Genomic DNA, 24095 nt, shown 5'->3' with positions numbered 1-24095 from the left:
TAAGAATGGGTGGAGGAAGTACGGGGATGAGAAATACAGTAAATCCACTGGTAGGAGTACGTCATGTGGCTCCATAGTGTTAGAGAAATTCAGGTGTTTTGTTTTTGTTTTTGTTTTCCCTAAGGTGGAGAATGTCTTAGTGAGCAATTGAAAACAGTGCTTGCAGAGTTTCATGGTTTAGGGATTGAGATGTTACTGAGAAATAGCCAGAGTTGGGAGGTTGGCAGACTTGAGATTAGAATCCAAGCCTAAAAAACAAAACAAAACAAAAAAAAAAACCCAAAACCAGCTGGAGAATTGTTTTGGTAGTTTACTGGGAAGACTGAGAAATAGACAGGTAATTAAAGAATTAAAGTAGATGAGAGAGAATCTGAATTAATTTGCTTTAAGTTTTAATTTCTCCCATCTATAGACTGAAAAATAATAGTTTCTTAAGCTAAGAAACACAAATGTGACAATTGAAACAAGATTGAAAACATTCTGATAAGAATTTGAAATAGCAAATATAGAAAATATAAAGTAGAGATAAAATTAGTTTTATGGAGACCTGTTTATTACTTTACAGTTGTACCACAGTACTTAATTTAAAATGACAAAAGTTGTGTTCAGAAGAAATATCAATTTCTTGGTATTTAGTAGGACTAAGAGAAGGAAGGAGGAAATTATAAAGTAAAACTTCAAAAATTACTGAGCTTTCACAAAGTGAAAATGGAGTTGATAAATACTTTTCACACTTATAGAAAAGTAGATAGTGAGCAATTAACGTATCTTTCAAGAGCTAAAAAGCACTTTTGAAATCTGAATCTGTTTAAAAGTTTTACATTATTAAGATGAAAAACATTAATAAAAGTTGCTTGTATACTGCTGCCTCATAGCATATACAAAAATTACTGAAAATGGATTAGACTTACTTGGAAAACTCTTAGAAGAAAACATAAATGTAAATCTTCATGACCTTGGATTAAGAATAGTTTCCTGGATGTACAAGCCACAAAAGAAAAAAATAGATAAATGGACATAATCAGATTTTACCTTTGTGCTTTGAAGAATACCATCAAGAAAGTGAAAAGATGACCCAAAGACTGAGAGAAAAGTTTTGCAAAAAAATTTTTTTGCTTATGTCTGCTAAGGGACTTCTATCTAGAATATATATAAAGAACTCTTGAAACTTATAAATAAAAAAAAAACATTTTAAAATGGGCAAAGAATCTGAATAGACATTTTTCCAAAGAAAATATACAGATGAGCGATAAACACAAAAAAGATGCTCACTATTGGGAAGCCTGGGTGGCTCAGTTGATTAAGCATCTGCCTTCGGCTCAAGTCATGATCCCGGGGTCCTGGGATCAAGTCCCACATTGGGCTCCTTGCTTGGCAGGGAGCCTGCTTCTCCCTCTGCCTCTGCCTGCCACTCTGCCTGCTTGTGCTCTCTCTCTTTCTGACAAATAAATAAATAAAATCTTAAAAAAAAAAAAAAGATACTCAGTATCATTAATCATCAGAAAACTGCAAATCAAAACCACAATGCAAAAAACCAAAAAACCCACAATGCAATACTACTGCACACCCACCAGGATGGCTGAAATCAAAAGAACACATAATAACAAATATTGGCAAGGACCTAGAAAAATTGAAAGTAGAAAAGCAGAATGATGCAGGCCCTTTGAAAAACAGTCTGGCAGTTTCTCAAAAGGTTAAACATAGATGTACCATATGACCTTGCATGTGACTCCTATATATGTGTGTGTATATATTTCCAAGAGAATTGAAAATGTGTTCACGAAAAGTGTCTCTACAAATATTTATAGTAGCATTATTCATAATAGCCAAAAAGTGGAAACAACCTAAATGTCTCATCAACTGATGAATGAATGAATAAATAATGTGTATTCCATGCAGTGGAATGATCTTCAGCCATATAAAGAAATGAAGTGCTTCTTCCTGTACTGGTACTTGCTTGTGTACTCATTTGCTGTGGATGACCTGGTACTTCCTTTGTGAAGTGGCAGCTAAGGAGACTCCAAAATTCTCCATGGTGGATGAAAAGCCAAAAGGAGAAGTCAAGACTGAGAAAAATAATCATAGTAATGTTCACGTGGTTCTGTCAGGCAGTGTAAGATTTAAGCATATAACACTAAACAAACTAAGGAAAACCTCTGTGAACACAGGGTTTGTCTCTGAGGCAGATCAGAGTCCCATTTGAAAGGCAGCCAATCAGTGAAGCAGACATACCTGCACAGTTAGAAATGAGAATGAAGGATAAAATTGACACCTTCCAGCAGTAGACAGAAGGTGTCTACTAAAGAAGGAACGTGTTATTTGATTCCAGAATTCTCTTCCTATAGACCAAGAATACATTCTCTCTTCAAAACAAAACAAAACAGAGTTGTGTTCCACCACATCCTGACTACTACATGATCTTCTTTTTCATTTTCCTCTTTCCCATTTCTTTATTGTACATAAAGTCACTGGCACATTTGCACTAGCATATTGCACTTTTTTGGTACTAAAATATCCAGTGGTGTATTTTGATTAACATCAAATCGAGATGGGATGGGGAAAAATAATGACTCTGTGAAAATACTCTCATTCTCTGTGCTCATGGTCATTCAACTCTTTATATTCTAGCAACTTACTTTGTTTTCACTGTTTAACAAAAAAAAAAAACATGAAAATTTTGACACACCTTGTTTGGACAATTTTAATATTTTTCATTTATTAGTATAAAATCAAGGACGGTTTTATAACATTTTTGTACATAGATGTTAAATGTAGAGTAATCTGTCTTTAGAGAGGATTTAATTAGTCTATAAGAGATGAATCCTAGATAGTTTTCCCTTTGTCAAGCATCTTGTCTAAATAAACTTCTTATTTTTTAAAAAATGAAGTATTGATATAAGCTATGACATGAATAAACTTTGAAAACATTTTATGGTCCAAGAATTACTGCAAACAGTAATTCCTGGAAACAAGTAGGAAAAACCTGAAGGATATATTTGATGTTATTCTATTGTAAAAGTAAGAATAATCTTGAACATGCATGTAGACCATGTGACCTGAGAGTAACAAGCATTCTGAGTGCCCTTTAAAAATTGCTGTATACAGATAACTAGATATTTCATTAGCATAATAATGTAAGACTTCCTTTCATTAGAATATTGAACTTATCATAAATGAATGCTCTTATTCTTAGCATCAAACATACTGGAAGCATATACCTTTGGTTCTTTTTTGTTATGTTGGAATGTCTCTTCTCCTGTCAAAGGGCCACCTTCTTCTGGATCCTATCCCCATTCACCTCTTCCATTACTTACCAACTTTCTCTATTCTCATTCTTAATCTCTTTCCCACTGTTGGATCATTCACATATAAACAGATGGTGCTATCTCCTACCTTGAAAAGAAAAACTTCTCCCTTGAACTTCTATTTCCTTCTGCTCATTTCCATGTTCAGCTTCATCACCTCACTTCTCAAAAAATGTTTATACATACTGTCTCATTTCCTTACCTTAGAGTCACCCTTGTATTCACTCTTGGGCAGTGTCTTTCCCTCACCACTCCACAAAGGATAATTTTTAAAAGGATGCCAATAATATACAAGCTGCCAAATGGATATATCTCTTGTCCATTCATGACACCATTGCCCAGCTAAAACAAGCAGTTAAATACTAACTCTTTATTGAAAAACCTGTCTTTAACTTATGTAATGTTCCCTGGCATTTCCTTCTTCTTCTATAATTGTCCTTTTGACTCTGTCTCTGTCTCTCTTTTTGACTTCTTTTACTCTTTACAACTTTGAAATGTCAGTATTCTCCTGGCTCAGCCCTGCATTGTGTGATCTTTATTCTCCATTCATTTTCCTTTCTGTCTGTCCTCATAGAGTTTTTAGAATTAGTCTAAATACCACCTGTATGATCATGACTCCACGTTTAAATCGCTATGTAAATAGTTCGGATATCTTGATTTTTTTCCTTCTAGCCTTTACCTCTTTCTTAGCAAATGGTTTCATAACTTACCTACATGTTTGATCAAGTCAGAGCCTAAAATTCATATTTTATTTCTCTTCATCCCTCATTCTCTGTAATCATTCCTAATTAGCATGTCTTGTCAGTCCTCTCTCCAAAAATCTATCTTGGTCTATTTCTTTAATCTCCATGATTGCTAGAGTAATAGTACCTCATTTATCTCTTGTCTATACTCCCCTATTGTTGTTCTAAGTGAGCTTCCAGTTTGCCCTCTTCCACTAGCCATATATCTTCCAGCCAATTTTATTAAAAGTTAAAAAGTTTGTGTCAGTTCCCACTTACGAAGCATTAAAATTGTTTCTCTTCATATACATTTCCTGGAGTCAAATCCTGACTTTACCACTTTATAGCTGTAGAACCTTAGACAACTGCTTAATTCCTCTCTGGTGTAATATGTACTAGTAAAGTTAAAGTGGATAATTTATATAAAGTATTTGTAAGTGTGATTGACTCTCAATAAACATTCACATTTACGATTATTTTTATATGGTCTACAGAGCCCTGTGTGATCAGACTTCTGTGGGCTTAAGATCTCAAGCTAAACACCCAAGAATGTCTCTCCTAATAGTGATTTTCTTCAGAGTTGAGTTCTCCTTCAGGTTTTCTCTACCTCAACCACTTGCTTATTTGCTTTATACTACTTATCATCAACTCTAATTATGTTTTTCTTTTGTTTGTTGCCTGTCCCCTCCCGTAGACAGGAAGCTCCATGGAGAGGGACCATGCTTAGGGTGTTCACCATTTAACTTTGGTACCTAGCACACAGTTCTTGCCCTGTAGTAGGAATTTATTATATATTTGTTGATAAAATCATTAATGAATCTCACATTCTTAGCAAGATCTTTGGAGATTTACCTCGGTCAGTTTTTCATTCTGATTCAGTTGGACTTTGAATGAAATACAACATTTATTTATAATGCTATAATCTATTTTTCATGTCATGAGGGAGACTTTTCTAAACTCCTCCCTTAAAATTTCATGTGTAGAAACTAAATTGGGCAAGGGAATAAGAATGTGATAATGGAATTTTTTTGGTTCATAACATAGCATTTCTCATATTTTAATACTGCATTTTCAGTATGTAGAATAATTTCAGCTCTCAAAAAGGGAAAATTTGAAGCATGATATTATATAGTACTGATATGATCTACACTGGTATTTCACCTTGGATGCCATCCAAAGGGTATTTGTTACTGAAGTACCTGAAAGGCCTTCAAATACTCTTACAGAATGAATACTAAAGATAGCATTATATAGAGCTATATTTCAATTAGAGTTGAATTATATATGATAAGAGGAAAAAAAGCTATTATTATTAGGTTGTTATTTTAAATGTTTTCCTGGTTTCAAATATTTTTCTACTTAACAGACAAATAAATGGAAGGAGTATACCTAATAAAAAGAGGAAGTTTTTCTTCCTGATCACAGTAATATCAAGAGTTGCTCATAATTTTTCTTTGCTTCTAACATGCAAAACTTCTTTAGAGATACAATCCAGTGTATAAAGCTTTAAATAGAAGTTTTATATATCTTTTTTACCTTTCATTTTCAGTGTTTATAATGCATTTGGCAATTCAGTTTACTGTTTTGGTTAGATCCTTCTCATATAATTATTTTCTTTAGAACAAAAAATATTTTCAACTAGAGAAAGGGAATTTTTAGTGTATACCTTATTATTACTGAATTCAGTCATCTTAGGGTTGACCTTTGTCTCATTTGTCACATAACTGGTTATATAAGCAAACTTTATTAATGTTCCAGTTTTCAACAAGATAAAATGAAGAGTTTTAAAGTTTACAGGTTTTTTTTTAAGTCTTTGAAAGTGTTGATGACAAGAATCAGACTTTCATTCAAAATTGTTGATATGTTGATTTAAGAGAATAAAAATTAATTTTCTTAATAGCGTCTGATTCTTTAATACATGTGAATGATGTCTTTGATTAAATGATAAAAATATCTTCTTCAGATCACTTCATTATTCTTATGAATACTGATTTAAGTTACTTTTAAAAAGTTATTTCAAACTTAGAAGTGTATTTTCTGAAAATACACTCCACTCTAACAATGGAGATGTCCAGCATACAAGAAACAATTCATTTGTGGGATTTTTTTTTAAGGAGAAAGAGAAAGTGTGCATGCCAGCATGAGGACGAATGCAGGTGGGGGGAGGGTAGGGCAGAGGGAGAGAGAGAGAGAGAATCCCAAGCAGGCTCCATGCCCAGAAGCATGCTGCCCCATGCTGGGCTCCATCTCATAACCCTGAGATCATGATCTGAGCTGAAATTAGGTGCTTAACCAACTGGGCCATCCAGGCACCCCTGGACAACTCTTTAGCTAGCACTTCCTCTTCCATTTTTTCCCCCATACCCTTTATTTCAATTAAGACTCTTACAATAAATGAGGTCTGTACAACATTACACTTCAGGTATGATTTTATTTGAGTGGAATTATTTCACATGTAACAAGTGTTTCACTTATATTGTTTAATCTCAAAAATTATTAGTAAAACTAAAACCAAAAAAATTCATCAAAACAATATTATATACACATATGTAAGATCTTTAGACTAAGAAATCTCTAAAATTGGTTAGATTTGTGTGTGTATTTGATAGTCTTCAACAGTCCCTAAATCAATTTTGACATTAGGAAGCAAGCAGAAATTGTTTTGATCTGATTTTTAGAATGTACTTTTAAAACATGGTGGACTAAAGATGGAGAAAAAAAAAGTAGACCTTTTCTTATATAGAGAAATACTTGGAATGATGGGTGATTCCCAATATCAAAGACTGGACTTTTTTCTAAGCCACGTATCCTGTAGAATTTGGGGATCTAGAGCCATTATAATCATAGTTCTTCTAGGAGTGAAAATGCTTTTTCAACAGCCAGTTTAGCTATTGGGACAGTGACAGAATCTCAGGTATATAGATTTATTTAAATATCTTTGTGTTTTGTGGAATATCTTAGTTAAATATATAGAAATTCCTTCCATGTATTTTATTAATCTTTGTCAGACTGAAAGTTTTTAGTTTTTCTCTTTTTTGTATAAGTCACTAAAAACAGTTCCCATATTTCCAAGGAAACAGAAAGCATCTATTCCAAGCTAGACTTCCCACAGTATTTATTTGTAGCTTATATCTGACAGCAGGTAGAATAGTGGTCCCTTATTTTCCTTTGTACTTTTTATTCATTTAAAATTCCTTATGAACTATAACATAGGTTAAATTCTCTTTAAATATTTTTTATAGTGGTATGGGGCTTTTTTTGCTTTGAATTTTTTTATTGTGCTATGGTATTGTTTAATGGAAATATATAGAACTTAAAGTTAGAAGAATTAGGTTTCTTCCCTAAGTAATTTATCTGCATGTGCTTGGGCAAATTGTTTTAACCTAATTCTTAACTTTTCTTGATGGTAAATTTGAAACGAATGATAGCTGTTTCCACCTTTGCTTAATGGGGTTTTTGAGCAAGTATCAAATGATGATAGTGTTTATAAAAGTATTTTTAAACTGTGAGTTATGTAAAATTGGCAGTGGGATTATGAGCATATTAAAATCTTTTTTTACCATAAAGAGTAAGACAAATTTCATTTACTAAAATGTTTTCCTTTAGTTAGTGGGGTCTTACAGAGTGGCATCCACTGTCTATATCTAATATAAATAGATATAACAATTAAATGATCCCTGCTTACTGAACGTAAACTAGCTTTTGCGCAGTATTAAGGAAAGTAAATACAGTGATCTTACATTCTTTTGTGGAAAAATACCTTTTGGCTCCTATCATGATATTTTCTCAAAATATTTAAGTATATTAACATAAAAATTTTAGTATTTTAACAACTAGCAATAACTGAAACAGAAAGCTTTATAGGAATTAACACTGATAGATTCATATTCATATTTTTAAGAGATAATTAACACTTCTTTTTCATTCACAGTCACCCTGCTAGCCCATTAGTATTGTAGTGCTAAAGGTTAGCATGAATTATAAGTGATCACATCTTTCTTGCTCTTCATTTAATTAATAACCCTTGGAATTACATAAAAAATAATGTGTGTTTATGTTTGTTCAGTGTATACCACAATAGTCTACATAGTTTCAAAAAGAGAGCAGTATAAATGACTGTGAATTTGCCACCTTTCAAATTACATTCATATTGCTTCCCTATTAGGGAAAAGTAGTAGACAATCTTGGCCCATTGAAAGTCACTTTAGGGATTTTAAGAGAAGTGGAAACGCTTAGAATGATTTTTTTTGTTGTTGTTATGCTGGCATTTTTTCCCCTAAGTATCTACAAGAATTGGGTGATCCAGATAGTTTTTATTTTGATAACTTAAATTTAGTTCTTTGTACTTTAGCTTGGTCTCTAATTTCTATAGACGAAACTTCAGTGTGCTTTTAATATTTATGTATTTACCCATTTCATTTTTAGGCGATTTTATGAAGATGGAGCAATTGTCTTAGGTGAGGAAGCAAATATGCTTGCTGGCATGCTGCTTGGACTAAATGCTATTGATTTCAGGTACTTAATCTAAATGTATTCAGTTTTTAAGTTATTGGATGTCATAATAGTTTCTACTTAGGTTTTTTTTTTCTTGGTTTGCTACTAAGTAGAGCACACAGCTGGATATTGATATTTAACTCGTGTTCATGTTCTTTATCCAGCTACATCAGCTTTCTGACTGGGTTTGCTCTAAGAAGACTCTTAGGTTAAGGAGTTAACTGACATGTTTGCTTACTAGCTTGGGCAAAACAATCCTAGACGGCATTTCCCCAGCAGAAAAATTATATACCCTGGTAGCACTGGAGGAAATTTTTGGATCTTATCTCTTAGTATTTTTTTAGCTACTGCTTTAAAATAAAAAAGGATGAACTAAAAGATTCAAAGCATGAAAGATTTTCATTACCTCATGTATTGAAATAAAAAAGATCCTGGCATATCTCGGGTATCTTATATTTGTATTATGAATCTAGACTATCAAAAATATTGTTCATATTTGCTTTTGTTATATCAACATGATGAATTCATTTCAGACTAAGATTGTAATTACTAAAAATGTAAATGTAAGTTTTTCATAGATTTATGGGAGTATCTTTTTGCATTTCTTTAGCTGATCCAAGATTTTACATTATGCTAAAAGTAAAAGGTTTGTTTATAACAAGAACTCAAACATAAGAATGATGGAAATATTATAATTCTTTTGGAAAATATCACTTAAAAATTCAAGAATATCAACAAAATAAGTATAAAACTTAAATGAAAATCTTCTCTTAATCTTGAATCAGAAAATAATGCTGTTCATTTCTACTGACATTACTGTTTTTTAGTAAATCACTTCCTTTTCAAAATACTTTCATTTTGTCAGTATAATTTTCCCCTATTTAAGATTTAATAAAGCATATTCAGATATTAGCTTAATTGTTCAGAATATGACCATGATAGATGCGATATAGAGCTTTTTTTTTATCCTAAATGTGTTACTTTTTCACCTGTCATGCTGCTGAAAGCAAATCTCTTAAAGATACATTAGTAATAGTATTGTAAATGAAGGAAAGCTCTTATAAAGTGAGGCCACTTCTGTTCACTCCTCATTCAAGTATGAAAAAGTTTATACATGCCCTTGATATTAACATATTAGAATGGTATTTCAACAAGCAAACTTAGCAAAGAAACCAGAAGGTGGGAGTTCATAGATGAATTTGTTTTTTTAAAAGATCAACCTACATCTTATAATTATTCTTATTAATGTTCCCAGAAGATGTACTTTTTTCTTCCCATAAGAGTAATAAAACTAAATGCCTTTTAAAAAAATTATTATTATCCAATTGGATATATCATCATACAAAACAAAGATGACTAGTTTGGGAGACCAAGAGATCTAGAGTTTCTTTACTGGCTTTGAGACTCCCAGTATGACTTTGGGCAAATCTCAACCTTTCCTGTTGCCATGTCCTCAAAAAGGATTGACTAAAGATTAAAGGGGTTTTACATGGAGGTTCCTCAAAAAGATGAAAATAGAGCTACCCTATGACCCAGCAATTGCACTACTAGGTATTTACCCTAAAGATACATAGGCGGTGATCCAAAGGAACACATGCACCCGAATGTTTATAGCAGCAATGTCCACAATAGCCAAACTATGGAAAGAGCCCAGATGTCCATCAACAGATGAATGGATAAAGACGAAGTGGTATACACACACACACACACACACACACACACACTCTCACACATGGAATACTGTGCAGCCATCAAAAATAACCCAAATCTTGCCATTTGCAACAATGTGGATGGAACTAGAGGGTATTATGCTAAGCGAGATAAGTCAGAGAAAAACAATTACCATATGATCTCACTGATTTGAGGAATTTGAGAAACAAGACAGAGGATCATAGGGGAAGGGAGGGAAAAATGAAGCAATATGAAACCAAAGCGGGAGACAAACCATAAGAGCCTCTTAATCTCAGGAAACAGGGTTGCTGGAGCGGTCGAGGGGGTTGGAGGGATGGGTAGCTCAGTGATTAATATTACAGGGGTTGGGGGTATGTGAATTGTGTAAGACTGATGAATCACATACCTGTAACCCTGAAACAAATAATACATTATGTTAATTTTTTTTAAAGGGAAAAAAATAAAAATACAGGAAAATAAAGAATAATTAAAAAAAGATTAAAGGAGTTTTTTTGTTGTTGTTGTTTTTAGCATTCTTTTTAGGTCTAACATCCAAGCCCTTTCACCTATTCAGATAGTTTAGAAAACTTTCATTTTTCCAATTAGACCTTTTGAAGAGTTAGTTGGTGTCACATTAGAGTTTGTATAAAATGTGAACAAGTCTTCATTTGAAAATCCTCTAACGATGTCTTAAAATCCAGTGAAAACCAAGGTAGTGTCCGATAAATAGTGTTTGAACAAATTTCTCAGAAAGTTTTTTCTTTGGCATGATATATTTATATTAAAGTCTATTAACTTGTGCAATCCTTTGTCATTGGTAGTGAACGTAGAGTATCTTTATTAAGATGTTTATTTGTAACAGGTAACTTATGAATTAAATATAAATTAAAAAATTTACTTGCAATTTGATGAAACACATGTATTTAACAAGAGATTATTTATAATACTTAACATTAATTTAAAAGTTAATGTATTATGACATATTTATTGTCTCTTGTCTTAGCTTCTGCCTCAAGGGAGAAGGATTGGATGGAAACTTTCCTGCCGTAATAGATTACACACCATATTTGAAATTTACCCAAAGGTATTTGACATTTTGAAATATGTTATTGAAATCGTAATTTATAGTTGAGTATCTTGTGTAATATATTGATTAAAATTGCTTTTTGAGGGGGATACTTGGGTTGCTCGGAGGGTTAAGCCTCTGCCTTTGGCTCAGGTCATGATCTATGGGTCTGGGATCAAGCCCCATATAGGGCTCTCCGCTCAGTGGGGAGCCTGCATCCCCCCTCACCCCGCCTGCCTCTCTGCCTACTTGTGATCTCTCTCTATATATATCTGTGTCAAATAAATAAATAAAGTCTTTTAAAAAATAATTGCTTTTTTTGTAATATTACTTTCTTTAAATTTTTTTTTAAGATTTTATTTATTATTTGATAGACAGTGAGAGTGGGAACACAAGCAGGGGGAGTGGGAGAGGAAGAAGCAGGCTTCCTGCTAAGCAGGGACCCCAGTGTGGGGCTTGATCCCAGAACCCTGGGATCATGACCTGAGCCAAAGGCAGACACTTAATGACTGAGCCACCTAAGCACCCCAACATTTTTTTAAATTTAAATTCAATTAGCCAACATATAGTACATCGTTAGTTTTTGGTGTAGTGTTCAATGATTCATTAGTTGGAGGGCACGTGGTACGATGAGAACTGGGTGTTATATGCAAGTAATACTACTTTTGATTCTGCTTTGCATAATTATTTTAAGTGTTGGATCTTCTGCATGTTCAAACTTTGTAGATGTGATATATCAGTGAAGTGATGCTAGCTCAGTGCTTCGAGATGATTGTTGGAGTTTAAAACATTGATAAGGCAGGGACGCCTGGGTGGCTCAGTTAGTTAAGTGGCTGCCTTCCGCTCAGGTCATGGTCCCAGCATCCTGGGATTGAGTCCCATATCGGGCTCCTTGCTCAGCAGGAAGCCTGTTTCTCCCTCTGCCTCTGCCTGCCACTCTGTCTGCCTGTGCTCACTCTCTCTGACCAAAAAAAAAAAAAAAAAAAGTTAAAGAACATTGATAAGGCATAGGCTTTTTTATTTTAGCATTGATTTTCTTTTTATTTTTCTTTTTTGTTTTTAATTTTTTTTAATTGTGTTATGTTAGTCACCATACAATATACATCATTAGTTTTTGATGTTGTGTTCCAAGATTCATTGTTTACATATAACACCCAGTTCTCCATGCAGTGTGTGCCCTCCTTAATACCCACCACCAGGCTCACCCATCCTCTCACCCCTCTCCCCTCTAAAACCTTCAGTTTATTTCTGAGTCCACAGTCCCTTGTGGTTCATCTTCCCCCTCTAATACCCTCCCCCTTCACTTTTTCTTTCCTTCTCCTAATGTCCTCCATTAATGTCCTCTATGTTCCTTATGTTCCACAAGTAAGTAAAACCATATGATAATTGACTTTCCCTGCTTGACTTATTTCACTCAGCATAATCTTTTCCAGTCCCATCCATGCTGATGCAAAAGTTGGGTATTCATCATTTCTGATGGCTGAGTAATATTCCATTGTATATATGGACCACATCTTCTTTACCCATTCATCTGTTGAAGGACTTTCATCTGTTGACTTTTTCCACAGTTGAGCTATTGTGGACATTGCTGCTATGAACATTGGGGTACATATGGTCTTTCTTTTCACTCCATCTGTATCTTCAGGGTAAATAACCCAGTAGTGCAATTGTCAGGTCATAGGGTAACTCTATTTTTAATTTTTTGAGAAATCACCACACTGTTCTCCAAAGTGGCTGCACCAACTTGCATTCCACCAACAGTATAAGAGGGTTCCCCTTTCTCCACATCCTCTCCAACATTTGTTGTTTCCTGCCTTATTAATTTTTGCCACTCTAACTGGTGTAAGGTGGTATCTCAATGTGGTTTTGATTTTAATTTCCCTGATGGTTAATGATGATGAACATTTTTTTCATGTATCTGATAGCCATTTGTATATCTTCATTAGAGAAGTGCCTATTCATGTCTTCTGTCCATTCTTTACTTGATTATCTGTTTTTTGGGTGTTGAGTTTGAGAATTTCTTTATAGATCTTGGATATCAGCCCTTTGTCTGTAGTGTCATTTGCAAATAACTTTTCCCATTCCGTGGGTTGCCTCTTTGGTTTGTTGACAGTTTTCCTTTGCTGTGCAGAAGCTTTTGATCTTGGTGAAGTCCCAGAAGTTCATTTTTGCTTCTGTTCCCTTTGCCATTTGAGACATGTCTTGAAAGAAGTTGCTGTGGCCGATGTCAAAGAGGTTACTGCCTATGTTCTCCTATAGGATTTTGATGGATTCCTGTTTCACATTGAGGTCTTTCATCCATGTTGAGTTTATTTTTGTGTATGGTGTAAGAGAATGGTCCAGTTTCATTCTTCTGTACATAGCTGTCCAATTTTCCCAGCACCATTTATTGAAGAAACTGTCTTTTTTCCACTGGATGTTTTTTCCTGCTTTGCCAAAGATTGTTTAACCATAGATTTGAGGGCCCATATCTGCTGTCTCTATTCTGTTCCATTGGTCTATGTATCTGTTTTTGTGCCAGTACCATGCTGTCTTGGTGACCACAGCTTTGTAATAAAGCTTGAAATGAGGCAGTGTGAAACCCCCAGCCTTGTTTTTCTCTTTCAGCATTTCCTTGGTGATTCAGGGTCTTTTCTGGTTCTATACAAATTTTAGGATTGTTTGTTCCAGCACTCTAAAAAATGCCAATGGTATTTTGATCAGGATGGTGTTAAAGTATAGATTGTTCTGGGCAGCATACACATTTTAACAATGTTTATTCTTGCAATCCATGAGCATGGAATGTTTTCCCATCTTTTTGTGTCTTCCTCAGTTTCATTCATGAATGACCAGTAGTTCCTAGAGTATAGATCCTTTACCTCTTTGGTTAGGTTTATTCCAAGGTATCTTATGGTTTTTAGTGCTATTGTAAATAGAATCAATTCTCTAATTTCCTTTTCTACAGTTTCATTGTTAGTGTAACTAAAAAGCAACTGATTTCTGTGTAAAACTGCTTTTATTTCACTATCAGAAATCATTGAAAAATAAAAACTTCATTTACATCTTTAGTGTTTATGTAAATACACTTTTTACATAATTGTAATTGCAGCATTAAGTATAGTTTTTAGAAAACAGCTTGTATTTCTGTTGCTATAGTCATTATAATGATAACTTTAATAGCTCTTTTATAGTCCATTGAGAGTTCAAAACTGAAATCCATCATTCAGATTGTTCTCCATTTTCTCTCCATTATAAAGGAAAGAATAATGAACATTTTGTGCAAATCAATTTTCTTTTTGTTTCCACTGTGAATTTATAGTTACTCAGGCAAAGACAATGAAATTTTTTACGGCCCTTGAAGTGTGTCTATATAAAAGAGTTGTACCAATTTATCCTACTACCAGGATTTTATGAGAGTTAAGAATTTCCTACAATCTCATCAGCATTGAAAATTAATCAGATGAAATCTATAGATTTTTTTGAAAGTCTACTTGTAGAATTGGCTTCCTAAATAGAATTATCATCTTTATATACTTTAAAAATGTTATGGTAAGGCCAGAGCTATAAGGGAAACAGAGAGTAATAATGTATATGTGTAATGTATGTACACACACACACTCTCTCTCACACACACACACACACACACACACACACACAGAAAATGCATTTATTAAGGACCTAATGTAGGAAAGAAACTTTTTCCTAACTACCAGAGATACATAGATTTCAAGAATGTAGATGCTTCATGAAATTCTGAAAAAGAGTATAGTCCTTGTCCCCAGAATAATCATCTAGTGAGAGAAGTCACTATTGGAGAGAGAGGACTGTGACGATACTCAGGTAGTGAGGGAGAAGTAACACAGTATTATGGTACCAAGATTTCTAGCTTGAATAAATGGATCACTTGGGAAAAGGAATAATTCTAGTACATTCATTCTAAAAAAAAGTTACAGCAAGAATTTTTGAACAGGCATAAAATTATACTCTTTGGGACATAATAGATTAGAGAACATTCTATGAGGATAACAAATAGTTCAAAAATAATACTTGTGAAAAGAATAGTGATGATACTTATTGAATGCTTTCTGTATATCAGGCATTGTTCAAAGTGCTTTCCTTCTGTTAACCTATTTAATCCTCAAAAGCCAGTGACATAGGCACTACTAAATTTTATAAATGAAAAAACTGAAATGCAGGGAGGTTAAATAACTTGTCCATAGTCATACACACAGGTCTCGATTAAAGAACAATATGGCAGCTGGACATTAGGGGTTTGGCCATTAACATGTAGGTAGAAAGGCTATTTTTAATGATTTAGGAAGTGACTTAAAAATAGAAAGATAAATGCAAATACTAATTTTTCTCTCATACTCACATAAGAGACTGTAGTAATTATTACAACACTTTACAATAATGAAACCTTCTCAACTGGTCCCCTCAGAATTTGATGATATATGAATATATATGAATTTGATGATATATGCTCTGTGTCTCTAACTTGCTTAACCACCTTTTGTATGAATTTGTATGCAACTTCCTCTTTCTCTGATGCATTAACCTAACATGTATGTATCAGTTCCTCTCCTTTATATACTGAGGGATTTCTACTATCTTAAAAAAGAATAATAAAATGAGAAGGGAAATACCAGTTTAACCTAGTCATAAGCATGTTTGCATTACTGACCATGGGAGATCTTCTTTTCAGAAAGATTTAAACTATTCTTATTGTAATAAAGAAATAATATTTTACTTTTTTTTTTAAGATTTTATTTATTTATTTGACAGAGAGCACAAGCACAAGCAGGGGGAGTGGCAGGCAGAGGGAGAGGGAAAAGCAGGCTCCCCGCTGAGCAGAGTGCCAAACGTGGGGCTCAATCCCACGTCTGGGATCCCATGTCTGGGATCATGACTTGAGCTGAAGACAGATGCTTAACCGACTGAGCCATCCAGGTGCCCCAAGAACCAGTATTTTAAACATTCATTTGCTTCCATGAAATATACCTGTATTAAACATATTTTAAAAAGCTCTATTGGTTTCTAATTTTAAGAAACTGTAGAAGTCTATCCTTAGCAAAATTACTGCTTTTAATTCATTTGGAAAGTAATACATATTAATTATAGAAAAATTAGAAAATAAAGACAGGTGGATAGAAGAAAGTTTAAGTCACTCATAATCTTGCCTTTAAGAAACACCTCTTAAGGGGGTGCCTGGGTGGCTCAGTGGGTTAAGCATCTGCCTTCAGCTCGGGTTATGATCTCAGGGTCCTGGGATTGAGCCCCATATCAGGATCTCTGCTCGGCGGGGAGCCTGCTTCCCCCTTTCTCTCTCTGCCTGGCTCTCTGCCGACTTGTGATCTCTCTCTCTCTCTGTGTCAAATAAATAAATAAAATCTTTAAAAAAAGAAAGAAAGAAAGAAACACCTCTTAGGAAGTTGAGAAGCAACGTGGGGGGCTTGGGAGGGTAAGAAAAGAATAAATAAACAAGATGGGATGGGAGGGAGACAAAACAAAAGAGACTCTTAATCTCACAAAACAAACTGAGGGGGGGGAGGAGTTAGGGAGAGGGGTTATGGACATTAGGGAAGGTATGTGCTATGGTGAGTGCTGTGAAGTGTGTAAACCTGGCGATTCACAGACCTGTATCCTTGGGGCTAATACATTATATGTTAATAAAAAAATTAAAAAATTTAAAAAAAAAGAAACAGCTCTTAGAAGCATTAACATTTTGATGGGTAGCTTTCCAGCTTTTTCTATGCATAGATATATTTTTTCTTTAATTAAATGGAATTATAATGTACATGTAATACTCTATAATGAACATTTTTGCATGTAATTAACTATCCTTTCACAGTCTCATTTCCCTGAATGAATATAATTTAATTATCTCTATAATGTGTTTACCCAATTACTGTTGGACCTTTAGGATGCACTTGGTTGTTCACTGTCACATATGCTATTGCAATTAATAACCTTGTAACTACATCTTTTCAAACACACCATGATTACTTAAACTCCTGGAAGTAAAATTTCTTGGATAAAGTATATATATTACTAAAGCTTTTGAGATATGCTGTCAAATTGCTCTACAGAGAGGCCATACTAGTTCAGTTTCTATAGGCAATATTTGAAATTGCCTGCTTCCCCTCTTGCCAACTAAGTATTAAAAGTGTGAGGGGCGCCTGGGTGGCTCAGTTGGTTAAACGACTGCCTTTGGCCCAGGTCATGATCTTGGAGTCCCGAATCAAGTCCCACATCAGGCTCTCTGCTCAGCAGGGACTCTGCTTCTCCCTCCCCCTTCCTCTCTCTCATGCTCTCTCTCTCTCTTTCTCTTTCTCTCAAATAAATAAATGAAATCTTTAAAAAAATTAAGTATTAAAAGTGTGGCCAGTTCTGTAAGTAAAAAATTATATCCTATTGTTTTTTTCCTTTTGTTGTTTTAATTTGCATGTATCTGATTACTGGTACCACTGAGCTTTTAAAAATGCTGATTAGCCATTAGTCTTTTTAAATGGAATGTTATATTTTGAAGTTAAATATATGAAATATGTTAATAGAAACATATTAAAATATATTTCATATTTAAAACTGATTTTTAGTTTTAGGTTGTGTACCAGTGAGAAAACTCAATTTTTCTGATTACATCTTGATATAATTTTAAACATCTTCAAACATTTTTTCCTTGAATGGATTTTAGGTATAAAAAGTCCAGTAGCTAATTATTATTAGTCTCTTATGATACCTTCATTTTTTGGCTTTTAAATATAATGTCATAAGCATTCCTATAGCTAAGTCTTTTCTTTGTACTTAAACATGATTGTGTCCTTAATGAGGCAAATTTCTACAAACAAAACTGCTGGTTTAAAAAGACTGTGAAGTTCCATATGCTGTCAAATTGCCCTTCTGAGACATTCTGTCCTATACATTCTGCCTTTTCCCCACTCCCTGTAGGGATAAAAGAATCATTTTGCTATGGAAGACCAGCCCTTTGACCTGTGTACGACATCCTATCCTCTCTCTTATGTTAAGGTCTTCACTCCCAACAGTTGTCCTCTTCCATTAATTTTCCCTCTTTTGTAGATCTTCCCACAGATCGCCGCATACAGTCATGTTGTGATTTTCCCTGTGTTAAAAACAAACAAACCAACAAACAGAGAAACTTTCCCCATAGTCACTTCAAGCTACTTTTCAGTCACCTCTCCTTTATTATAAAACTGTTCCCAGCTTTTTTTTTTTTTTTTTTGCCTCCATTCTCCCTTGCACTGTTCAAACTGAGCTTTAATATTTACCCGTGGAAGTGCTCTCGTTGAAGTCAGCAGTGATGTTTCATTGCTAAATCCAGTGGTTAATCATTTCCTCATCTGTCTCCACCTCCTAGCAGTTTAATAAACATGATTGCTCTCTTCAGCACTTCTCTGGTTTCCCTCCTGTGGGCTCCTCCTTAATCCCAGTCCCCGTTCCTCCTCATCTCCCCAACCTCTAAATGTTAGACTATTTTAGAGATCATTACCAGATCATCTTTTCTATGTGTAGTCACTCTGTTAAGTAGTATCCAGTTTCATGGCTTTAAATATTATCTTTATGCTACTCTTTCCCAAATTTATACTTCTACCTGGAACACTCCCCTAAAGTCTAGACTCCTACGTCTAGCTGCCAAGTCACCATCTTCACTTGGATGTGTGATAAGCGCCTCGAATGAACATGTACAAGATTGAACTCCTAATTTCTTTCCTCCCAAGTGTTCTTCCTTTAGCCTTTTCCATTCCAAGAATAGTCGTTCTGTCATTCTGGCAACTTGTACTCAAATCTTTGATATCATCATTGAATTTTCCCTGCCATAATCCACATAGGATCCATCAGCAAACCCTTTGGCACCATCACTACTACCTCCTTAAATTCTATTAGGATCCATTATTTCTTCTTTATCTTTGTTAAAAATAAATGCTTAATTACTAGAAGTAAAGGAATAAAGAAGGTGATTATAGTTCTTACTCTCTTTTCAACAATTATAAATAATAAAGCATTAGATTTTTGATAAAGGAAACTATTTTTCCTTTTATATCACTGATATTTCTTTCATTGCCTCCATAAAAATTTTTAAAAGATTTTGTTCTTTAAAATATAAGAATGTTTCTGAAATTCTTTTTTTTCTGATATTAAGCTTTTTTTAAAAAAAACATTTTATTTCATTTTTTCTGTGTTCCAAAATTCATTGTTTATGCACCACACCTGGTACTCCATGCAATTATTAAGTATGATATTTACACCAAAATGTGCATAATTTCTATGTCTTTTAGAATAAGAGATACTTTCATGAGTATCAACTTTTCATTGTGCACAGAATAAAAGACTTAACAAAACATTTGTGACCTGGCATCAGTACACCTTCTTAGCTATATTATTTGTCTACCATCCATTTAGCTTTTTAAGACAGCTATAGGATTATTGGTCATCAAAATGTTGAGAGACAATGTAATATTGTTTTAAAACTTTATAATGTAAAAAAGAAAGTTTTTCTCAGTTTCTCTTACTAAAGCGACCTTGAACAAACCACTAATCTCTTATTCTTACTATCTTCCCTTGTTGGATGAATCTGTTAAATAGTAGAGCAATAATTAATGGGGTTATCATCAGAATTAATGAGATAACGTTTATGAAGTGTCTGTATAGTTCCTTGGAGTCATTGTAGAGAACTATTCATTTTCTTTCTTGTCCTTACAAGGAACTCATTATCGGTCTTCCCTTTCTACTCTTAGAAGTTTTTAAAAAATTACTAATTTAATGTCATTGGTACTCATATACTCAGATTTTCTACTATTGATTTAGTTTTGGTAAATTATATTTTATTAAAATTTAAAAATATATATATCATGATGTTCAGAGAGTTCTTTAAATCTTTTTTCATCTAGGTATGTTACCTTTTGCTTTTTGTATTCATAGATCTTTTTTTCCTTGATTTTTAAAATCATTTTTGCCAAAGATTTGTCAATTTTATAGTTTTTTCCAGTTTTTTTTTTAAATAATTTATTTATTTGAGAGATAAAGAGTGAACGAGAGAGACAGCATGAGCAGGGTAGAGGCGCAGAGGGAGAAGAAACAGCAACATCCATCTTATCATATAGACACAAAAATAAAAGAAAATGGAAAAAAATTTCTCCTTATGATGAAAACTCTGGGTTTTTTTCTCTTAACTTTTCTATATTCATACAGCATTGTTAGCTCTAGTCATCATGTTGTATATTACATCCTTAGTACTTATTTATCTTATAACTGGAAGTTTGGACCTTTTGACCACCTTGTTCCAGTTCCCCTTCCCTTTCTCCATTTCCCCTTTCCCTCTGCCCTCTGTCTTTGGTAATCTCAAATCTGATCTCTTTTTCTACTAGTTTTATTGGGAAGGGGTGTATTTTAGATTCTACATATGAATGAAATCATATAGTTGTCTTTCTCTGATATTATTTCACTTATTAGTACAATGTCTTCAAGTTCCATCCATGTTGTTGCAAATGGCGGGATTTCATATTCTGTTATATACATATAACCCATCTTTCTCTATCCATTCATCCACTGATGGACCCTTCAATTGTTTCCATTCTCATCTGTCATACATGATGTCACTTGTAGGGTACAGATATCTTTTCAGGGTAATGTTTTGTTTTCTTTGGATATATTCCCAGAAGTGGAATTTCTGGACCATACAGTAGTTCTGTTTTTAAGTTTTGGAGGAAACTCTATACTGTTTTCCATAGTCACTGTATCAAATTTACAATCCCACCAACAGTGCACAAGGGCCCCCTTTTCTCCACATCCACACTAGCATTAGTTATATTTTGACTTTTTGATGATAGCCATCCTAATGTGTGTGAGGTGGTATCTTATTGTGGTTTTGATAATTCATTTCCCTAATGACCAATGATGTTGACCATATTTTCATGTACCTGTGAGCTTTTCACCTATCTTATGTGGAGAAATGTCTGTTCAGGTCTTTAGTCCATTTGTAATGGATTATTTGTCTTTTTGCTGTTGAGTTTCTACTTTGATATTGACTCCTTATTGTTTATGATTTGCAAATATTATCTCCCAGACAGTAGGTTGCCTTTTCATTTTGTGGTAGTTTCTTTCACTATGCAGAAGCCTTTCAGTCTGATGTAGGCCTGCTTGTTATTTTTGCTTTTGCTTTTATTTACCTTTGTTTTTGGCCTCAAATCCAAAATGTTGTCTGGATTGATACCAGGGAGATTACTTTCTGTTTTCTTCTAGGAGTTTTACAGTTTCAGGTTTTACATTCAAGTCTTTAATCTATTTTATTGAGTCAATTTTTGTGTATGGTATAAATAGGAATCCAGCTTTATTTTTTCACATGAGGTTGATCAGTTTTTTCAGCTCCACTTATTAACAGTACAGTTCTTTAATAGTTGTATATTTTTGGCTCCTTTGTCATAAATTAATTGACCAAATATGCGGGGGTTCATTTCTGGACTCCATTTGGTTCCATTGATTTGTGTGTCTGCATTTATGCCATTATCATTCTGTTTTGATAACTGTTGATTTGTAGTGTATTTTGAAATCAATAAGTTCAATGCCCCCCGCTCTGTTCTTTCTCAAGATTGCTTTGGCTGTTTAGTGGATGTGGTTCTGAACAGATTTTATGATCATTCTATGTCTATGAAAAATGCCATTGAATTTTGATAGGTATTGCATTGAATCTTAGGTTGCTTTGGGCAGTATGGTCATTTTAACAATATTAAATTTTTTCAGTTCATGAGCAGAGAATGTCTTGAAGTTTATTTGTGCCTTTCTCAGTTTCTTTTATCACTCTTATAGTTTTCAGTGTAGAAATATTTTACCTCCTTTTTTACTTCTATTCTGAGATATGTTATTCTTTTTGATGTAATTATAAATGGGATTGTTTTCTTAATTTTTCTTTCTGATAGTTTGTCATTAGTGTGTAGAAACACGGCTTATTTTGTATATTGGTTTTGTACTCTGCATCTTGACTAAACTCATTTATTCTAACAGTTTATTGTTGGTGTCTTTAAGATCTTCTATATATAATATCATATCATCTGCAAACAGTTTTACTTCTTCCTTTCCAATTCAAATGCCTTTTATTTATTTTTCTTGCCTAATTGTTCTGGCTAGGATTTCCAATTATGCTAAATAATAGTGGTGACAGTAGGTATCCTTGTCTTCTTCCTGATCTTAGAGGAAAGGCTTTTAGCTTTTTACTATTAAATTTTGATATTAGCTGTGGCTGGTCAGATATGGCCTTTAGTATGTTGAAATATGTTCTCTCTATACCCATTTTATAGAGAATTTTTATGATTTTTTTTCTTCCTCATTATTTAAATTTACTTCTTTTCTTAAAAGTATATAAGGCTAACTTTGGAGAACAGTGTGGAGATTCATCAAGAAATTAAAAATAGAGCTTCCCTATGACCCTGCAATTGCACTACTGGGTATTTACCCCAAAGATACAGATGAAGTGAAAAGAAGGGCCATCTGTACCCCAGTGTTTATAGCAGCAATGGCCACGGTCGCCAAACTGTGGAAAGAACCAAGATGCCCTTCAACGGACAAATGGATAAGGAAGATGTGGTCCATATACACTATGGAGTATTATGCCTCCATCAGAAAGGATGAATACCCAACTTTTATAGCAACATGGACAGGACTGGAAGAGATTATGCTGAGTGAAATAAGTCAAGCAGAGAGAGTCAATTATCATATGGTTTCACTTATTTGCAGAGCATAACAAATAACATGGAGGACATGGGGAGATGGAGAGAAGGGAGTTGAGGGAAATTGGAAGGGGGAGGTGAACCATGAGAGACTATGGACTCTGAAAAACAACCTGAGGGTTTTGAAGGGGCGGGGGGTGGGAGGTTGGGGGAACCAGGTGGTGGGTATTAGGGAGGGCACGTATTGCATGGAGCATTGGATGTGGTGCAAAAACAATGAATACTGTTACGCTGAAAAGAAATTTAAAAAAATTTTTTTTAAAGTATATAAGGCTACAGATATCCCTTAAAGTGCTACTTTAGTTGTATCTTATAAGTTTGATAAGTTGTTTTTTATTTTAGTTGTTTTAACTAAAATTTTCCAATTTTTTGATGAAAGAACATTTGAAATATAAATTTTAATTTTCAGACATTTTTAGGGCTTTTGTTGGAGTTGTGATGGGCAATATGGTCCACATAAAATTTGTTTCTTGAAATTTGTTTAAAAATGGACTACAATTGGTCAGTATCCTAATGATTGGGTCCTATATTCATTAGATTATGCTTATTAATGGCTGTTCTGATATGTATATCCATTCTTATAAGGATTCTTTCCTTATATCCTTATATCTTTTCCTTATATCCTTTCTAATAAGCTTCATCTCTTTGAGTTGATGAATTAAATTCTTTCATTGATATATCTGATTTTTCAGTTTTTTTTCAGATGGTACCTTGAATTTTTGCTTTCTGGTTTTTGAATCTAACTTAAAAGATGCATCTAAGTTTTGAATTCTTAGATTTTCTTGAAATAATGAATTTTTTGTCAGTGTAATAGCCGTAAATACACAGTAATTTATTTTTCCTTAAAGCCCATTTTGTCTGATGTAAATAGAGTCCCACCAATTTTCTTTAGGTTAGCATTTTTTAGTATATTTTTATTTTTGTAACCATATTTCATCTAACCTGCATGACTTCCATTGTAAATGCATCTCAGTTTAGAGACATTAATACGTGAGAAAATATTTTGACAGCAGGTGAGATGTCATCAGTTGTGAGCTGTATTCTGATTTCAGATATGTTCATATATAAAAAATGTACAACAGGAATTTATGAAATAGAGTGCTTTTCAGCCTTTTTGTGT

General features: G+C 33.7%; 1 protein-coding gene and 1 pseudogene across 8 annotated transcripts in view; both read left to right on the top strand.

Moving 5' to 3' along the window:
* RUNDC3B (RUN domain containing 3B) overlaps nt 1–24095 on the top strand; it is a 150649-nt gene that overhangs the window by 80213 nt on the left and 46341 nt on the right. For all 8 annotated transcript variants that reach the window (XM_032875967.1, XM_032875931.1, XM_032875941.1 and 5 more), the window contains 2 exons: nt 8453–8542; nt 11196–11276. In XM_032875967.1, coding sequence (XP_032731858.1) covers nt 8453–8542; nt 11196–11276 — 171 coding nt within the window. The remainder of the gene's footprint in view (nt 1–8452; nt 8543–11195; nt 11277–24095) is intronic.
* On the top strand, nt 2033–2303 carry LOC116878476 (annotated as a pseudogene).

The sequence above is a fragment of the Lontra canadensis genome, unplaced genomic scaffold, assembly GCF_010015895.1.
Source record: "Lontra canadensis isolate GAN:19392208 unplaced genomic scaffold, GSC_riverotter_1.0 scaffold2, whole genome shotgun sequence".
Taxonomy (NCBI): Eukaryota; Metazoa; Chordata; class Mammalia; order Carnivora; family Mustelidae; genus Lontra; species Lontra canadensis.
The sequence above is the reverse complement of the archived record's forward strand: the minus strand, read 5'-3'. Positions and strand labels throughout refer to the sequence as shown.